Source organism: Cinclus cinclus, chromosome 24 (genome assembly GCF_963662255.1).
Source record: "Cinclus cinclus chromosome 24, bCinCin1.1, whole genome shotgun sequence".
Taxonomy (NCBI): Eukaryota; Metazoa; Chordata; class Aves; order Passeriformes; family Cinclidae; genus Cinclus; species Cinclus cinclus.
This window is the reverse complement of record NC_085069.1, coordinates 1,906,482-1,924,690: the sequence shown is the minus strand read 5'-3', so window position 1 is coordinate 1,924,690 and position 18,209 is coordinate 1,906,482. Positions and strand designations below refer to the sequence as shown.

The window sequence follows — 18,209 nt, the reverse complement described above, 5'->3', positions numbered from 1 at the left end:
CCAGTGGGCAGCAGGGCTCGTTGATCCCCCAGGGGACAGGAGGGGGATCCTCACCCAGGGGACATCAGGGGAGGTTGGTCTCTGCTCCCCGAGGTTGGCCTGGACATTCCTGGCCTCAGCCCCAGGGATGGACCTCTGGGGCCATCATCACTGCTCAGCTCAGGGCCTCTGGGCTGGCCTCACTCCTTGATTTTTCCAGCAGATCTGAGCAGACAGTTTAGTGGGAGCTTTCCAGAAAGCCCCAAACCACCTCTGGCAGCTGCAAATGCCCAGCTGAGGGTGGCAGAGCAAGCTGCCTGCCCCGACTCTGCAGTGAGCCTGGCACCCAGCCCTGCAGCCAGGCACACCCAGGAGCTGATCCCACAGATCCCACACTCCAGCTCCCCTTGCTGCTTGCCCACTCCTGATCTCTTCTTATCTGCTTGCCCTGCCAGTCTCAGGCAACCTTGAGGCAATTTTTGTGACACCAGCGTTGCTCACAAACCCCTTTTCCTCCCCGAGGTGCAGTGGTCACTCCCAGCACCCAGACCTGACTGCACAGTGAGCTTGTCCTGCTCTGTCCCTACCAGCAGGTCCCAGGGCTGGGCTGGTTCCTGCAGCCCAGGCTCTCCCAGCTCCAGTTTCCCACTGAACATCAGAAGGTGACAAGTCACTCTCTGGGACCTGACAGTTCTTCAACCCCTCCACTTCTTGCAGAAGATATTTCATTATTTGCCACCATTCCCAGGGCACACAGGGGATGGAGAGGATGGGAAGCACTCACAGCAAGCCCAGGAGAGCCCAGAGTGAATCATCTGCAGCATCAACTCCTGCAGGACACACAGAGAGCTCCTAAAAATTCCTTCCTGAGTGACACAGTGCTGCACTGCCCCACCTGGAGAGCCCCTGAACTAGGGCACCTCACCAGGGGCTCCCTCGGTCATGCTCTATCCCCTGTAAACCTGGCTTTGCTGAGCTTTGCTGCCCCTGTACCTGCAGTGCTGGGGGGACAGGTCACAGGGACAGAGATGCTCCCTGCAGAGCAGGCAGACAACAAGAAAAGAATCTTTTTCTTAACAACAAGAAAAGAATCTTTTTCTTAACAACAAGAAAACAATCTCGTTTTTACTAAACAATTTTCTCTGTGCAGATTTAGCCTGGGATATGTTTCAGCAGCTGCTTCAACATTGGTGTTGATTAGAGGCTAAAACAAAACAGCAGCAGCCTCTTCCTCTACTTCCTCTTCCTGGAGCTGCCTCTCTGCTGCATTTCTTTGTAACATTCATTTTTTAGCCACACCTGGGCCATCATCCCTCTTCTCCCTCACAACAAAACCACGGGAGGTGCATCAGTAGCTCCTGTCCCTCACCCTGGGACCACAGCTGGGCACAGTGTCCAACCCTTGTGTTGTGAACAGGATCACCTCACCGTGTGCTTCCTCCTGCTCTCCTGTTGCAAACAACCAATAATTCTCTGCAAATGAAGCAGGTTGCCAAATTTCTGACCAGGTGGTGCTGTGTGCCCCTGAACAACATGGGGCAACCATCCCTGGTCTTGGCAGCATCCCGGGAATGTCTCCCTGCAGCACTGGAGAGCATTGTGTGCACGGACAATAAAAAAAAATCATCCAGGACCCGGAGGAATTTAAATACCCTGAGCTGAGGAGAGCTCTCAGAGTGATGATTAAATTGTTTCCAAGCAGCCACAGGTCAAGGAGTGATTTCTAGATGGACTTTTTCCTTTTCAAAGGATTATGGCCCTTAGTGACTACATTATGGGAGAAGTTTCATGGGACAGAATCTGGCGCTGTGGGTGCTGAATGCTCAGATCATACAATTCCTGCACACTCTTTAATGAGGTTATTTTCAAACACACCAACTGGAAAAAGAGCTCCCTGGTTCAAGGGGTCACACTGGGATGTAAAATCTATGGAGACTTCCCAGGACAATTAAACATTAAAACCCCACCTCCGATTCCTGCCCTGGCACTCACCCTTGGCTGGGCCATCAGCCTCTAATGCTCAGGCAGCTGAACATCCTTTTGAAAAATGAAATTTTGATCTGTTTTATTGACCCCAAGGACTGCAGAGTTGGGTGGGAAGTCTGTGGTGACACAAGTGCCCCCTCTGTGGAAAAGCTCAAACCTCCAGACCTGCTCAGAGGGCAATTCCTAAGTGAAAAACTGATATCCAGTCCCTCTCCTCATTGGAATTCTGTCGGTTTTTGTCTGTTCTCCACATTCTGTCAAGACCTGACATTTCCATGCTCAGATGTGAACATCCATTTCATGCTTTGACTTGCAAAACTTTTCCTGCTGCTGCTCTTGATCTTCAGGCAAACCCAAGGTTTTATGTGTTCCCCTGCTCACAAAGGGCTGCAGTCAGCACAGTACCAGAATTAAAGTAGGTGAATGTTACAGCAGGTGTGAGACAGAGAAAGAGCCAGGATGGAAACTGCTGCTCCCAACACTCTGTCTGTCCCCAGGCCAGCACTGCCAGGATGCATCACTGCCACTGCTTGAAGCAGAAACATGGACCAGAATGGGAAAAATACAAAAAAAAAAAACAACAAAAAAACAACATCTCAAAACTGTACAATAAATCCCCCTCCAGGCAGAGGCAAGCTTTCCCAAAGGCAGCAGGTGGCAAAAAAAGTCCCAGCTGTGAGCTGGTTTTTCCTGCTGGTTCCCAGCTTTCCCAGTGCTTTGTAAGAACCTCAGGGATCAATCTGAAGAACTGATGGATGTCAGAGAGCCAAGCAGGACAATGTTTGCCTTGTAACTCTGTGCTGCAGGGACCTGAGCTGCTGTGGGAGGAAACAGCTCCTGTCCAGGGAAGCTGTGGCTGCCCCTGGATCCCTGGAAGTGTCCCAGGCCAGGCTGGACAGGGCTTGGAGCAACCTGGGACAGTGGAAGGTGTCCCTGCCCATGGCAGGGGGTGGGACTGGATGGGCTTTAAGGTTCATTTCAACCCAAACCACTCTGGGATTCTGTGGTCGTGGTTTCAAAGAGCTTCATTGGAGCTACCCACACTGGAGCTCACTGGAGGCTGGGGCACATGCCTCACACAAATGTCAGTATTACCCAGGACTGAGCAAATTCCTGTCCATCTCCAGGACTCCAAGAGCTCCCTGTACTCATTACAGACAGCAACACATTATGGGATTGCAGAATAAAGAGAAAGGGGTGACCCCAGCAGATGGCTCCCCAGGATGCAGCATCCCCTCCTGGCCCTTTGCTTATATTTTATCATGAAACTGTAAAACTCACTTTGGGTGAGCACACCCCAAGGGCCAGTCCAGACCTCACCCTGCACACGCAACAGAGGACAGACAAACACCTTCCCAAGGAGCTGCTTTCCTGGAGGGCAGCAGCCAAGCAGGGCATCACCTCCAGAGGGTTTTGGAGCCCTGTTCCATGGAGGAGCAGCTCGCCAGGGTTTGCTTTGGCTGGTAAATCCCAGCTGGTTTGAGCAGCCTGTGGCACACAGTGAGTCCAGTCCTGAGTGCTCCAAGCACTGCAGCCTCCAGGGAGGAAGAAATGTCCCAGAACCTTTTGAACTCCCTGGCAGGAAACCTGCCCAAAATGCTGCTTTTCACGTGTCCAGGAACAGTTCTGACCTGGCCAAATCCTGCTATTTCCAAACACTACTGGGTCTTATCTCTCTGGGTACCAGGTGCCTTTCCAACCAAATGGAAGATGAATTTCTGACCAGCTCTGCAGGGAGGATGAAGATGGGTGTGGGCACAGCACTTTCCACAGGTGCTGGAGGAGTGGGAAGACAGAGTCACCTCTCCATGGATGGAAGGATTCACCCACGAGCAGCAACAGAAGGAGGAGCTGCACAAAACCATTCACTGCCAGGGCTTCAGGAGCTCATCCCAGAGCATGGGGAGCACAGAGTCAGCTCATGGCTGCTGGATCCACAGCCCTGCTGTGCCTGGCATCATCGGGGGAACAAAGGGAGCCCTGGCCTGACAGAGTGCCAGGAATCCTGAGAGACTGGAGGGATGAAGCAGAGGAAGAGTAAAGGGATTCTCGTGCTCCTCGTGCCAAGCCCTACTCTCCCGCAGACACAAAGCCAACTCTTCTGTGCACATCCTTCACACCATGGCAGCCAGAGCAGTGTGGCCTCAGGCAGCCAGGAGGGACACTGAGAGCAAGAAAGGGAATTGGGGTCTGTCAGTCCTGCAGGTGCCAGCCTTGGAGTTGTGTTTGTACCTTAAAAATTGTGCTTGTCCTCCATCTCTCAAATTCACCCTGTAGCACTTCCTCTCCTTATGTTCTTCCTTCATCCCCATGAGCTCTTGTGATTTAGATTTAACTCCTGTGATTGAGATTTTAATGTCTTGTGTAAGACACAAGATTTACACCTGGGATCCCAGATCTGGATTTCAAAGAGGTTTTGTTTCATCTTCACATCTCAGCCACTCTATAGGGAAACCATTGGTCCATGGGGCCCCTCAGCCACAGCTCCTGATTTCTGTGTCTTCCCAGCACTCCTGGGGAGGTCTGGGTGATGGGACAAGAAGAATGAAGTTTTTTATAACTAAGTTTTTATCACTAAGTTGCAGTGGGGAAAACACAGGTTCATTGACACGAGAAGAAAAATGAAAATTGAGAGAAAGTGCTGCCTGTTCACTGCATCTCTGGGGCAGAGTCTGTTCCTTGGAGCTCAGGACTCATCCCAGCAGTGCTGAGCCTCCATCCCATGGGATGGGAGGGAGCTGGAAGCACAGAGCAGCTCTGGGAGCCAGCCCCAGTACACTGCCCGTTGTGCTGCTGCCTCCCAGCCACATCTGGCTGCCTCCGGGTGTCCCATCCAAGGGTGGGAGATGTGAAGCTTCAGGCAGGTGCCTCAGGGGGCAGAGAGGGGCAGGAGAAACAGGAAGCAGGAACTGTGACAGAAGACAGCACTGGGGCAGGAGTGGGAGACAGGTCCTCTCATTCAGTGTCTCCAGCAGATATGTTTCTCCTGAGCAGGTACCCTGGGGTTCCCTTTACATCCTTAAAATCATTCATGTGTAATTAAATCAACCAACTGATGCCAGCTCAGCATCCAGCCTGAGACTCCAGCCTGGAAGAGCAGCTCTGGGTAAGGACAGTCACCCAGATGTCCCATAAAGCAGTGGCACCTCTTGGAGATCTTGGCATCTCTTGGCATCATGTCCTTGGAGGAGATCAAATTATGGAAGGACAAAGCCCTGAGAAAGCAAATGTAACATGGAAACTGGCCCTGCTCTCCCAGCCCAGATTAACCAAGGACTACAAATGATTGTTTTATTCCCACCCAGTCTCCAGGTGCTCGAGGGAGAAACAGGAATGCAGTGGGAGAAAAGGTTGGTACCAGAGGTGGTTGGAATGTGCTTCAGAGGACAGACAGGAACGGGATGAACTCCAGCCAAGGGACATGTGGAAAAACTACCTGGAAAGAAACAACCCTGTGCACCTTCAAAGGCTGGGCCCAGACAGCAAAGAGTGCAGAGCAAGACCTGGGTGTGCTGCTGGACCAAAACCTGACTGTGGAGCAGCCCTGGGACATCGCAGCACAGTCACCAGGGCTGCCCGAGGGACAGCAGGAGAGGGAGGGACGAGATCCTTCCCTGCTGCTCAGCACTGCTGGGGCCTCAGCTCAGCCCTTGCACCTGGACTCCCAGCACAAGAGAAATGGAATCAAAGGAGCAGAGAATCTCCTGAGCTGGAAATCTGGCACGGATCAGGCACTAGAACGTTGATGAGGCACCATAAAATTGGGATTCCCTGTAAGATCATGGGGCAAGGGCCCCAAAACACCCTGGAAGGAGGTGCTGGAGGGGCAAACCATGAGATCACAACATTCCCTGGGTTGGAAGGGACTCAACAAGGTTCATCCAGGCCAACTCCTGGCCCTGCTCAGGATGCCCCAACAATCCCTCCATGGGCTGAGAACACACTGAGTCAAAACTCCTTATTTACCCACATTGGTACCTGCACAGTGAGGTCTCTACTCTGAGTTCATGGTGGTCACTCTGGCACAGAATTGCTGCTCACACACTTCTGAACTCACCTTCTGCAGGGACACCTCAGGCTGCGCTGGAGCCTGGGCCAGGTTGTCCCTGTTGCATGCAATACCAGGTGTCTCAGTGCTTCTTTAGGAATATGTTTTCACCCTTCAGTGCCAATTTCTGGCCAAATAAGCATTTTGACCAACTGTTCCCACAGTTTTGATGCTGGGGCCACTGGCAGTTCCTTGGAGCAGTAGAAAGGATCCTCTCAAATCTGCCTCGCACCTTCCCCAGCTCACAGCTGCTCCTTAAGCCTGGTGTCCATCCAGGTGGAGCTGTGGTGGTTCAGTCTCTGCCAGGGCCACCTGCCCAGCTGTCCAGCCAGCCTGGAGCAGTGGCACTGACACATCTGACCCCAGAGTAGCCCCTGTCCAGGAATGCTGATCCCTCTGCTGGTGAACTTGCCACTGGACAGGGCCCTTTCCACCTTGGCCACAGCTGAGAAGCTCTCATGTCAGTTCTCCTGACAGATGAGAGACCCCAGGTAATTCCCCAGGCTCCAGGTATATGGGAAATGGATTGGTAGAGAGTTCTCAGGGCCTGACAGAAGGCTCACACAGTTTGCATCTGTATGCAAACCTGGAGATAAGAAATGCTGACTTAGAAATACCATGGAATAGGACAGATGTTGTTGAGAGAGAAATGGAGCTAGAAAAAAGTTTCAAAGGATGGCCTTGCAAATAAGACTAGATACTTTGGAGAAATAGAATTGTGAAAGATGCATTGCAATAGAACCTGTGAGGAGTGATTTTAGATGACTGGCTTTAAGGCACTTTACAGCATGATGTGACAAAAGCTGATAGGCCAAGAGATGCTTATAACGTATTGCGATTAGGAAATAGTTGGCTTCTGATTGTGATGGTGTGAATTATAACATCTGTATTGTCTCACACCTCTCAGTTGCCCCATCTCATGGTCAGAAAAGGGCAAAGCCCAACACAGGTGTTGCTGCTCTGGGTCCAGTCCCTGGCAGGTCCTGGCAGATCCTCCAGCCCCTTGGGGAGCTCTCAGGTGCTGTGGAGTACCTGGGATGGCTCCACGCAGAGCTGAGTCCCTGTGTGCCACAAAGGCCCGGGGTGTCCCCAGCTGTGACAGCCCTCCTCACAGCAGTGCCAGCAGCAGCAGTTCTGTTCTCTCTGGACATCCCTGGGTTTCACAACTTCGTCCCCCTGAAGTCTTGGCTCACCTAACTGCCCTGGGGATGGTGGGGGCAGGGCTGGGGTTATTAGTGGCACCAGGACAGGGCGTGACCAGGCATGGGGCTGTTCCCCAGCCCTGACGCTGTCCCCTGTCCCCTGTCCCTGCAGGTCCCTCGCCCTGGGCCAGCAGTACAGCTCCCTGGGGTCCCAGCCCATCCTGTGCGGCTCCATCCCCGGCCTGGTCCCGAAGCAGCTCCGCTTCTGCCGCAACTACATCGAGATCATGCCCAGCGTGGCCGAGGGGGTGAAGCTGGGCATCCAGGAGTGCCAGCACCAGTTCCGGGGTCGCCGCTGGAACTGCACCACCATCGATGACAGCCTGGCCATCTTCGGGCCCGTCCTGGACAAAGGTAACCCCTGGGGACAGCCGGGCTGGGGCAGAGCTGGCACAGCTCCAACGGGCTCTGGGATACACCAGGATTGTCCTGCTGGGAACACATCAGGAAAAGGGTCTGACGTGCCGGCTTTTAACCCTGATTTGTCCGATTTCATTTTTTTCCAAGTTTTTGCTGTTTTCCATCACAAGGGGTAATGAGGGAAAGGTCTGTTCCCATCCCAGGAGCTCAGAAGGGCCAGGGAGGATATAAAGTACAGGAAGGTTTAGACCCAAGCACTCTCACATGTTCTGGAATCATGGCTCCACCTCCCTGTCCAGGTCATGCAACATTTCCAAACTGGGTCCAGCAGACCCGTGGGAAGAGCCAAGCAGAGGGGATGTGGTTGAGCTCTCTGGGATCAAGCAGAGCCACTGAAGCACAAACTGCCCACCCCAGAAGGTCCACGGGCTCAGGTTTCCCCACCAGCGAGGAACCATGGCTGAAATCCATGGTCTTGATCAGGCTTAGTTCAATGAATCTTTTCACAAATGAGCCCAAAAAGAAGGGAACAAGGAGAGCTTATAAATTCGTTTTCCCTCTCTTCTCTCCAAACTCCTCTTCATCTCCTACTCCTGAAATGCAACTTTTCTAGACCCACTGGCACAGATCAGGCCCTCTGGAGCATTGATGAGGCATCATAAAACTGGGATTCCCAGTGAAACCATGAGGCATTACACTGGAAAAAGTGAGAAAGAGCCCCAAAACAGCCTGGAAGGAGGTGCTGGAGTGGAATAGCATAGAATCACAAAATTCCCTGAGTTTGAAGGGATCCACAAGAATCTTCCAGTGCAGCTCCTGTCACCCCAACAATCCCACCCTGTGCATCCCTGGCAGGGCTGTCCAAACACTCCTGGAGCTCTGGCAGCCTCGGGTCTGGGACCATTCCCTGGGGAGCCTGGGCAGTGCCCAGCACCCTCTGGGGGAAGAACCTTTCCCTGAGATCCAGCCTGACCCTCCCCTGGCACAGCTCCATGATAAGATGTCCCACATCTCAGATGTCCCAGACCCCAGATTAAAAGGCATTGGACCAAGTCGTGGATTCAAAACTCCCAGAGGATAAAAATCTCCAGTTTCTCTGCCCTGTCCTGTGGGATTATGTTCATTCTGTGCCACATTCAGTACAAGGGACATCCACAGGTAATATCTTAATTTCACAGCTTCATAAACACAACCAAAACCATTTCCCCCTCATCTTCCTGGGTGTTGACATCACTGGGTCCCTGCAGCCCAAAATCTCTTTATTAAACATAAATTATTGTTTCCAGTGATGCTTTGGAAATGGGAATTTTATGGTGGTACAGACTTCAAGAAACTGGAGAAATTGGGGTGAGAGCAGGACTTTGGACCATTTCCCAACAGTCCCCTGGAGAATGCAGGACTTCTGGTGAATCTTTCTTACAAAGCCCCAATATTCTCCAAAGAAACAGTTCATGATATCATTTTTTAAAGTTTCAGCCTCCCAGTAAGGGTAGATATCATTTCAGATCCCTGAAATGTCAGTCGAGTATTTCAGTGAAAATCATTCCTTTGTGTTAATGTGGGATTCTTTGCAGGAGCCAGGACTGTAAAGTCTTATTAGAGCACTAATAGGCACCATGACATTCATTTCCCCTCTGTTGTGCCAGGGTATATTTTGGGGTAACTGCTGTATTTACTACTAAATAACTTGTCAGCAGGGCTCAACACACTCCAATTTGCTGCCTAATAAAAGCCTTTCCTAAATTTCAGCACTTAAAAGATCAGAAAGTTTTAATTTTCTTTAAAAATGGTCATTAGAAAACTGTCATAAAAATTCTAAACACGTTATGAAAGAACTGTTCAAGCATTGAGACACTGAAAATCTCTCAGCACCATTTCTGTCAGCGGGAAAGCACTTCAAGATTAGATTTGAACCATCCTCCCCGTAATGAGCAAACTGAACTTTGAATATATGGAGAATATTTTAAGATATTTTTGGCTGCAGGGACTCAAGCAAAGCCTCATGTGTGGACTTGCCTCAGCATCTCCACACACCCCGAGCTGACAAGGTAAAATATCACCCAGAGCTCTGAAACTTCTGACAGATGGAGAAAAATGAGTGAGCATGTTGGAAATTCAGCTTTCCCAATCCCACCGTGACACATCTCCAGACAGCACTGCCAGGCTCCCAGAGTGTATTTATCCTGGTGTCTCACTAACCTGAAAGTGGAGCAGTTAAAAATAAACAGCATCATCTGCAAAGAAGGACACATCAAAGCCCAGCCCATCTGATCATGGGTATTATTCACATTTTTGAACTGTGCTCATGTCTTTTCCCTGCTGCCTTCAAAATTAATGAGTGGACTGAGGATGGGACTGGTGTCATTGTATGGCAGTGAGTAACACAGGGAACCTTTGAGATTCCCAGAGTCTGCAGCAGATAAGTCACAGAGAAAACCAGAGCCTTTCCAGCCACGGCTTCCTCAGCTGAGGGAAGAGAGAAGGTTGGTGACAGAACTGTGAGAAGTGTGGGACCAGCCCTGCTCATCACTGACAAGGGCTGCTGGACACTCCTGGGCCTTCAGAGAATCATGGAATAGTCTGAGTTGGAAGGGACCTTTTAAAGATCATCTCATCCAACTCAGCATCTTCTTCAGATGCAGCAACGAGAGTCCCAGACCGGTTTGGGTTGGACAAAGCCCACCCAGTGCCACCCCTGCCATGGGCAGGGACACCTTCCACTGTCCCTGGTGGCTCCAAGCCTCATCCAGCCTGGCCTTGGACATTTCCAGGGATACAGGGGCAGCCACAGATTCTCTGGAAAACCTGAGCCAGGGTCTCACCAACCTCACAGGGAACAATTCCTTCCCAATATCCCACCTAACCCTGTTCTCTGGCCATGGGAAGCCATTCCCTGTGTCCTGTTCCTCCAGGCCCTTGTTCCAAGTCCCTCTCCAGCTGTCTTGGAGCCGTTTAGATGCTCAAAAAAACCACCAAGAGTTTTGAGCCCATTATCTGGATCCTGTGGCCACCATGGCAGCCCTTGCCATGTTCCCTTTTTCCTGACTTCCAGCACACCCAAGGGTGCAGCCCCACAAACCAAAACCAAAACCCAGACCAAGGCAATCCCTGTCACAGCTCACACACTGCATTTGGCCAACAAAGGGTCAGGGTTTCACCTCTGACAAACACCTGGATGAAATCCACCCCCTCAATATTTATTGGTTAACCTCAGCTGCTGCTCCCTCAGGTAGGTTGAGGCTATTTTGATAAAACATTCAAAGGTGCAGTTCTCACTACAACAGCATCGAAAATAATTTCTAATAGAGCCTGCAAAGAAACTGAGAATAATTTCATTTTAAAGGAGCTGCAAACATGTTAACCACGGTCCTTTCCACTGAAGGAGAGCTCAGTCTGCAGAGCAGAACCGTGTGGGAGGGCTCAGCTGAGCAGACCCTGCCATGGCCCATGTGTCTGAGCCTTCCTGGGCTGCTCCTTTCGGGCACATCCTCCAGGCTTTGAGCACCTGTGCCAGTGTGGGAGCACAGGGCTGCCCTCCCTGAAATACCCAAGGGATTCCTGCCTCCAGGTCTTCCCACAGCTTCCCCTCTCATCTCCACATCACTTCTACCCCCAGTGTCACCCACAGTTCCAACCTCTCCTCCTGCAGCCCCTGGCAGGGCAAAGAACACCAAAGGCAGCTCAGGGAAACCCCAGGGCACTGAACCCACTTGGGAGCTGCTGAACAACAGCCTTGGCGAGGCTCTGTCCTCACCCACCCGGGTTTCTCCACATTTCCCACCCCAGATTCAGCCTCCCAAGGTTTTGGCTGCTGTAGCTGCCCTAAGGCCACTGATGAACTTCCTGCAAGGAAGGACAGGCTGGGAGAGCTGGGGGTGTTCGCCTGGGGAGGAGAAAGCTTCAGGGAGACCTTAGAGCCCTTTCCAGTGCCTGAAAGGGATCCAGGAGAGCTGGAGAGAGACTTGGAACAAGAATCTACCAGTGAAAGGACAAGGGGGAATGGCTTCCCACTGCCAGAGGGCAGGGATGGATGGGATATTGGGAAGGAATTGTTCCCTGTGAGGGTGGGGAGGCCCTGGCACAGGGTGCCCAGAGAATCAGTGGCTGCCCCTGGATCCCTGGAAGTGTCCAAGGCCAGGCTGGACAGGGCCTGGGGCAACCTGGGACAGTGGAAGATGTCCCTGCCATGGCACTGGGTGGGCTTTAAGGTCCCTCCCAACTCAAACTGTTCTGTAGTTCTATGATTCTATGTTTTCTTTTGCCATGTCTTATTTTCTAAACCAGGCCATGAAAAAAACCTTAAAAAACCCCAAAAACCCAATCCCTGAATGTGGTGTAAGATCATGTTTTAACAAGCAGATTCCCCAAGATGATTTATACTGCAGGTGTGCAGTCTGGGATAAGGAGGGAAGAAAAACCTGCTTTCCCCCTCCCTCCTTTCCCTTTTCTTTGTAAAATAAGGTCAGTTCTTATCTAAAGCCAATGGCTCTTCCAGCCAAGTCCTGCCCAGAGCCAGGGCTGAGCCAGCAACCACACGTTGCTCTGGGGGGAAGCAATCGCCCTTCTCTGGGCTAGAGATGAAATCCATGATTTCTGTGCAAGTTGGCACCAGACAGAGCTGAGTGTGAGTTCCCGAGGCAGGAAGGTCCCACAGGAATCTGGAGAGCGATTCCTGGCATGGGGAAGGGGTCTCGGAGCCGCAGCCAGGGCTGGATCTGCCGGAGCTTGGCAGGAGCCTTTGCAAGGTCACACCTTTCCCCCCCAGTCCTTGCGCTCCTGTCACCTCAGCCCGGGCTGTCCTTGCTCCTCTCCTGCTCCAGGGAGACGCCGCCCATTCTCCGGGAATTTGCTCCCGAGCATCCCCAAGCCCGGCGGGGCTGAGCGCTCCGGGCCGGGCAGCGCATCCCGTGCCGGGGCAGGTGCAGGGGAGCAGCTGGGCCCGCGCTGCCTTCGGGGTCCCCGAGAGCTCGGCTAAGCCCCTGACACGAGCTGTGAAAAGGCACCACGATAACCCACGGCTTTTCTCAGCCACGACACCCGCAGTCATTTGCATCTAAACAGGGGTGTGTGGGATCAGGGGCCGGCTTGATATAAACTCAGCAGCTTAAAGGGAGGGGGAGGGAAGGGAGAGAGGGAGAGAGAAAAATAAGCTTATACCGATGAGAAAGAGCTAAGCTTCCTCCCCTACTGTGAGGCAGGGCGAGCGATACCATCGCAGCGCCGCAGTCGTTTCAAATCGCTGCCGCATTCACACGCCCTTTAGCCATTCTGGGGGGCTGGGGAGCGCCATCAATAGGGATTTCCCAGCCGGGCTGGCGGGATTGGAGGGTGACGGCAGGACAGGGGAACATTGCCCCGTTGCTACGAGGTGCTCCTGGGGAATGCCAGTGCTCTGTGCCGTGGGTACGCTGGCCGGCGGAAACATTCCGCATTATGCTGGTAATACAGTGTGACACCGCGGGAACAATGGCAAATTGAGTGTCCCAGCAGGTAACGGGCCCGGCTGGGAGACAGTCGCAGTGGTGCACTGTCAAGGCGGCTCTAATCCTCCCTCGCCAGCCCCTCCCCTGGTTCTGGGAACGCTGCTCCCGCATTTCATCTCTGGGAAATTCTCCCAGCTCCTCGCCCAGACCCAGGCGAGAATTTCAAGGCGAGGGGTTTGCTCGCAGCTCGCTCCCCCCTACCCCGGCACCGTGCGGGGGACACGGGGACAGGGGGGACACGGGGAACATGAGGGTACGGGGAGATGGAGGACATGGGGGACATGAGGGACATGGGGGGCACGGAGTACACGGGGCAGCTGTGGGAGCCGTGTCCATCATGTCCAGCCGTGTCCGTCGTGTCCAGCTGTGTCCATCATGTCCAGCCGTGTCCATCGTGTCCAGCCGTGTCCATCGTGTCCAGCCATGTCCCTCATGTCCAGCCGTGTCTGTCATGTCCAGCCGTGTCCATCATGTCCAGCCGTGTCCGTCATGTCCAGCCGTGTCCATCGTGTCCAGCCGTGTCCATCGTGTCCAGCCGTGTCCATCACGGCCCTGCCTGGCAGGCACTGGCAGCCCCAGCTCGGTGCCAGCCCCACGGTGACCCTGCTCCCCAGGCCATCCACACCCACCAGGGAAAGCGCAGCCACATCGCGCCCGAGAGCCACTCGTGCCCTGTCCTGGGCTGGACCAGGCGGGCTCGCTGGCTCCTCTAATCTGTTCTGCTTTGGATCACGGGCCACCCAAAGAGCCTTTGTCAGGCTGAAACACCTCACTTGGAGCAGGGACCTGCAACCGGTGCCCACAGCTCCCAGTGGTCCCAATACAGGCAGCTGGTGAAAAGACTCCCGAGGAAAACCCTGCTAGGTAGAGGTTGGATCCCTGCCGGCTCATCGCAGATGGGAAGGGCAAGGAGGGAAGAGTTTGAACTAAAAGGAGATGAAAAGCTCTGCGGGGTGCTGCTGGCACAGCCAGGACTGAGCAGCCCGGGTTGGAGATCCTATTTGGGAGTTCCCCGGGCAGGGCTGCACATTCCCACAGCTGGCACCCACCCACAGCCACCTCCCCAGAGAGCCTGCTCCGGCTGGCATCAGATCAGCTTGGGAAACCTGGCTTTTGGGAGCCAGACCCACCTCTGCAGAGAGACTGAGGCTGGGGAGAGGGACCTGCAGACCCCTGGCAGGAGCAGGGCAGGGATGCAGGGGACAGCTGAGATGGTTCATGGCTCCTGTTCTGGAAGGAGGGGACTGGCTCCAAGGTGATGTTCTCAGCAGAAATTTCTGGCTTCATCCCACATCTGCTGATGACTGTTCCAATGATCTGATCACACTAGACCCACGAGGCAGTCAGAGCCCTCCAGCCCAAGCACCACAGCCCCTGAGCTCAGGCCTCCAGTCCCTCCCAGCCTCCTTCACATCAGCACAAGGTTGGATTGACCCCAACATCTGTTCTGCATTTGGAGACCTAAAGTCTCCATCCTTATAGATGGGCTGAAGCACCCCAGTGTCACTGCCCGGGAAGCTGCACTTGTGCAGAGCTATGAGCCAAAAGGTGTCCCCAGGGAGAAAGTTGTTTCTGAGACTGTACTTGGGACAGCCTGAGCCAGTGCAGTAACTCAGACCAAGGGTCAAACGCCTGGTGTCCCACAGGGTGTCCTGCATCATCTGAAACCTTTCCCCAGGTCAATGAGCTTCTCCATTTCTAACCCCTAGCATGAAGCCCCTCTCTGATTTCCACACCAAGAATTACTCCAGTAACTCTCTCCTGAGGCCCCTCAAGCTGCTACTGATGCCTTGTTCACCCCCGAGCACCCATGCTGGATCAAATCCTGGATCCTGTATTTGGGAACTCCGGCAAGTGTGACCCCCAGAGTTGGAGTCACACCCCTGTCCCACCTCCTTCTGCCCAAGGGCAATGCTGGCAGCTCCTGCTGCAGGAAACTTTCATTAACAAATTAACAAAATAACTTCTTGCTTTTCCATGAGGTTAAGGTGCTGCTGGGGAAGGTTGGGAAGGAAAATGCCAGAGTCGAACTGACCGGGCTCTTGTCTCCACAGCCACACGAGAATCTGCCTTCGTCCACGCCATCGCCTCGGCCGGGGTGGCCTTTGCTGTCACCCGCTCCTGCGCCGAGGGCACCTCCACCATCTGTGGCTGTGATTCCCACCACAAGGGACCCCCGGGGGACGGCTGGAAATGGGGGGGGTGCAGCGAGGACGCCGATTTCGGGGTGCTGGTGTCCCGGGAATTCGCAGACGCGCGGGAGAACCGGCCGGACGCGCGCTCTGCCATGAACAGGCACAACAACGAGGCTGGCCGGACGGTGAGTGCCCAGCAGGGACAGGCTGAGTGTCCAGTCCTGCATGGATGGCCCAGTGCAGCTCCTCCTGATGGAGTGGGACCACAGGAATTCCCAGGCAGCAACTTTCTAGGATTATTTTCCAGGGCACCACGTTTCCTTTCCCTCCAAACAGATATATGAGGTTAAAAGCTAAAATATTCCTTGATTCCAATGCAAACAGAATTCAAGAGTGCTTTGGGTTGATGGGACCTTAAAGCCCATTTTGTTCCACACCCCTGGCATGGGCAGGGACACCTTCCACTATCCCAGGTTGCTCCAAGGCCCATCCAACCTGGCCTTGCATACTGCCAGGGGTGGGGCTGCCACAACTTCTCTGGGTATCCTGAGCACCTTCCAAGGCCATGTGTAGAAACCCAACCCCAGGTCAGCACTGGATGAAGAGGATTTTCTTCCCAGTGCCTCCTTCCTCCCTGTTCCCCGTTATAACATTATCCCACCCAATGATTCCTTGACAGTCACAGCCTCATCTAACTGGAATATTCCATTCCATTCCATTCCATTCCATTCCATTCCATTCCATTCCATTCCATTCCATTCCATTCATTTCCATTCCATTCCATTCCATTCCATTCCATTCCATTCCATTCCATTCCATTCCATTCCATTCCATTCCATTCCATTCCTGCAGTCAGCAAGTACCTGGGCCTCTGTTTGCCTGGGTGATTTGCAAACCCAGTGGGACTTTTCCAACAGTGCTTGAAACTAACACTGATAAGGGTTTTGCACACCACAGGAGGTAGAGGTGGAAGGACAGAAGCCTGACAGCCTCCAGTACAAAAATCCCCCACCAAACTCCAGTAATTTTATTCAAAATCAGTGATTATTCTTTTCCCCACAAAAGAGATTTTGGTGAAGAGTCCTGTCTGTAGACTCCAAATTTCACACACTTTTTAGTACAAACTGTTGAAGTTGGGACCTAAATTGGAGTCATTAGCAAGGGTCATTAGCAAGGAAAGGACAGGGATCAGTCTCCATCCACAAGGCTCAGAAACATCTCCAGTCCTCAGCTTCTCTGGTGTCTGACTGTCCACACACATAGGACAGGAAGGACCCCCACAGAAGGATCAAACATTTGGATCAGGTTAGACTGGTTTGGAATAAATTAGACTGGATTGGATTGGATTGGATTGGATTGGATTGGATTGGATTGGATTGGATTGGATTGGATTGGATTGGATGGGGTGGATGATCAGAGCAGCTGCCCACCTCAGATGTGCTTCTGTTGTGTGACATCTCTGGAGATCTTTAAAGCACCCCAGCATCTCCAACCAGCCCATGCTTACAAAATCATAGAACCAGAGAATATTCTGGGCTGGAAGGGACCCACAAGGATCGTCAAATCCAGCTCCTGGCCCTGCACAGATACCCCAGCAATCCCACCCTGGGCATCCCTGGCAGTGCTGTTTAAACACTCCTGGAGCTCTGGCAGCCTCAGGGCTGGGACCATTTGCTGGGGAGCCTGGGCAGTGCCCAGCACCCTCTGGGGGAAGAACCTTTCCCTGATACCCAACCTAAATCTCCCCTGCACAGCTCCAGCCATTCCCTCAGGTCCTGTCACTGGTCACGAGAGTGAAGAGATCAATTCTGTCCACTGCTCCTCATGAGGATGCTGAAGACCTCAATGAGGTCCAACCTCAGTCTCCTCCAGCTGAGCGAACCAAGTGCCCTCATAAGGCCCCTCCAGACCCCTGTGGCCTCCTCTGGACACTCTCTAGTGGCTTAATGCCTTTTTTATATTGTGGTGCCCAAAACTGCTCCTAAAACTCAAGGCGAGGCTTCCCAGAGCAAGCTTAGATCAGACATTTAATCCCAGGTGGCTCGGGCGGGTGATGGGAAGCAAACCCTGCGTTCCACCTGCTGCTGCTGACTCTGTTTTCCCCCGGACAGACCATCCTGGACCACATGCACCTCAAGTGCAAGTGCCACGGGCTCTCGGGGAGCTGCGAGGTCAAGACCTGCTGGTGGGCCCAGCCCGATTTCCGGGCCATCGGGGACTACCTGAAGGATAAATACGACAGCGCCTCGGAGATGGTGGTGGAAAAGCACCGGGAGTCCCGGGGCTGGGTAGAAACTCTCAGGGCCAAGTACGCGCTTTTCAAACCGCCGACAGAGCGGGACCTGGTCTACTACGAGAACTCCCCCAATTTCTGTGAGCCCAACCCGGAGACGGGCTCCTTTGGGACCAGGGACAGAACGTGCAACGTCACCTCCCACGGCATCGATGGCTGCGACCTCCTGTGCTGCGGGCGGGGCCACAACACCCGGACTGAGAAACGCAAGGAGAAATGTCACTGCATCTTCCACTGGTGCTGCTACGTGAGCTGCCAGGAGTGCACACGGGTCTACGATGTCCACACCTGCAAGTAAGCGCAGGTGGGTCTCCGGCGGTGGAGGGTGCTGCAGAGCAGGGCCCAGGGGTCCGTCAGCCCCGTGGGCAGCCCCACACTGCAGAGGATGGCACAGAACTCCTGATGGCCCCGGCCAGGGCACACAGCCGCGCCCGGGGCACGGAGAAGGCTCTGGGCACCTCACCCACAAGAGGTGTGACTGCTGATCCCTCGGGCAGGGCAGGATGCCTGGAGAGGGCAGGGACAGGACAGGATGCCCTGGAGAGCGGGGACAGGACAGGGAGGGCAGGGACAGGACAGGATGCCTGGGGACCCCAGGGACAGCTGAGTCCCAGCGAGGCACAGCCACACCAGGCAGAGCTGCTGCCACAGCAGCTCCCAAGCTCCCAACTCTGTCCTGCACCACAGGTCCAGCCCCTGCAGACACCAACACGGGGGCTCAGG

At 53.6% G+C, this 18,209-nt stretch overlaps 1 protein-coding gene across 1 annotated transcript in view; it reads left to right on the top strand.

Moving 5' to 3' along the window:
* LOC134053109 (proto-oncogene Wnt-3) overlaps positions 1 to 17,784 on the top strand; it is a 44,376-nt gene extending 26,592 nt beyond the window's left edge. The window contains exons 2-4 of the mRNA XM_062507946.1: positions 7,328 to 7,569; positions 15,113 to 15,378; positions 17,305 to 17,784. Coding sequence (XP_062363930.1) covers positions 7,328 to 7,569; positions 15,113 to 15,378; positions 17,305 to 17,784 — 988 coding nt within the window. The remainder of the gene's footprint in view (positions 1 to 7,327; positions 7,570 to 15,112; positions 15,379 to 17,304) is intronic.
* Positions 17,785 to 18,209: the final 425 nt, after the last annotated feature.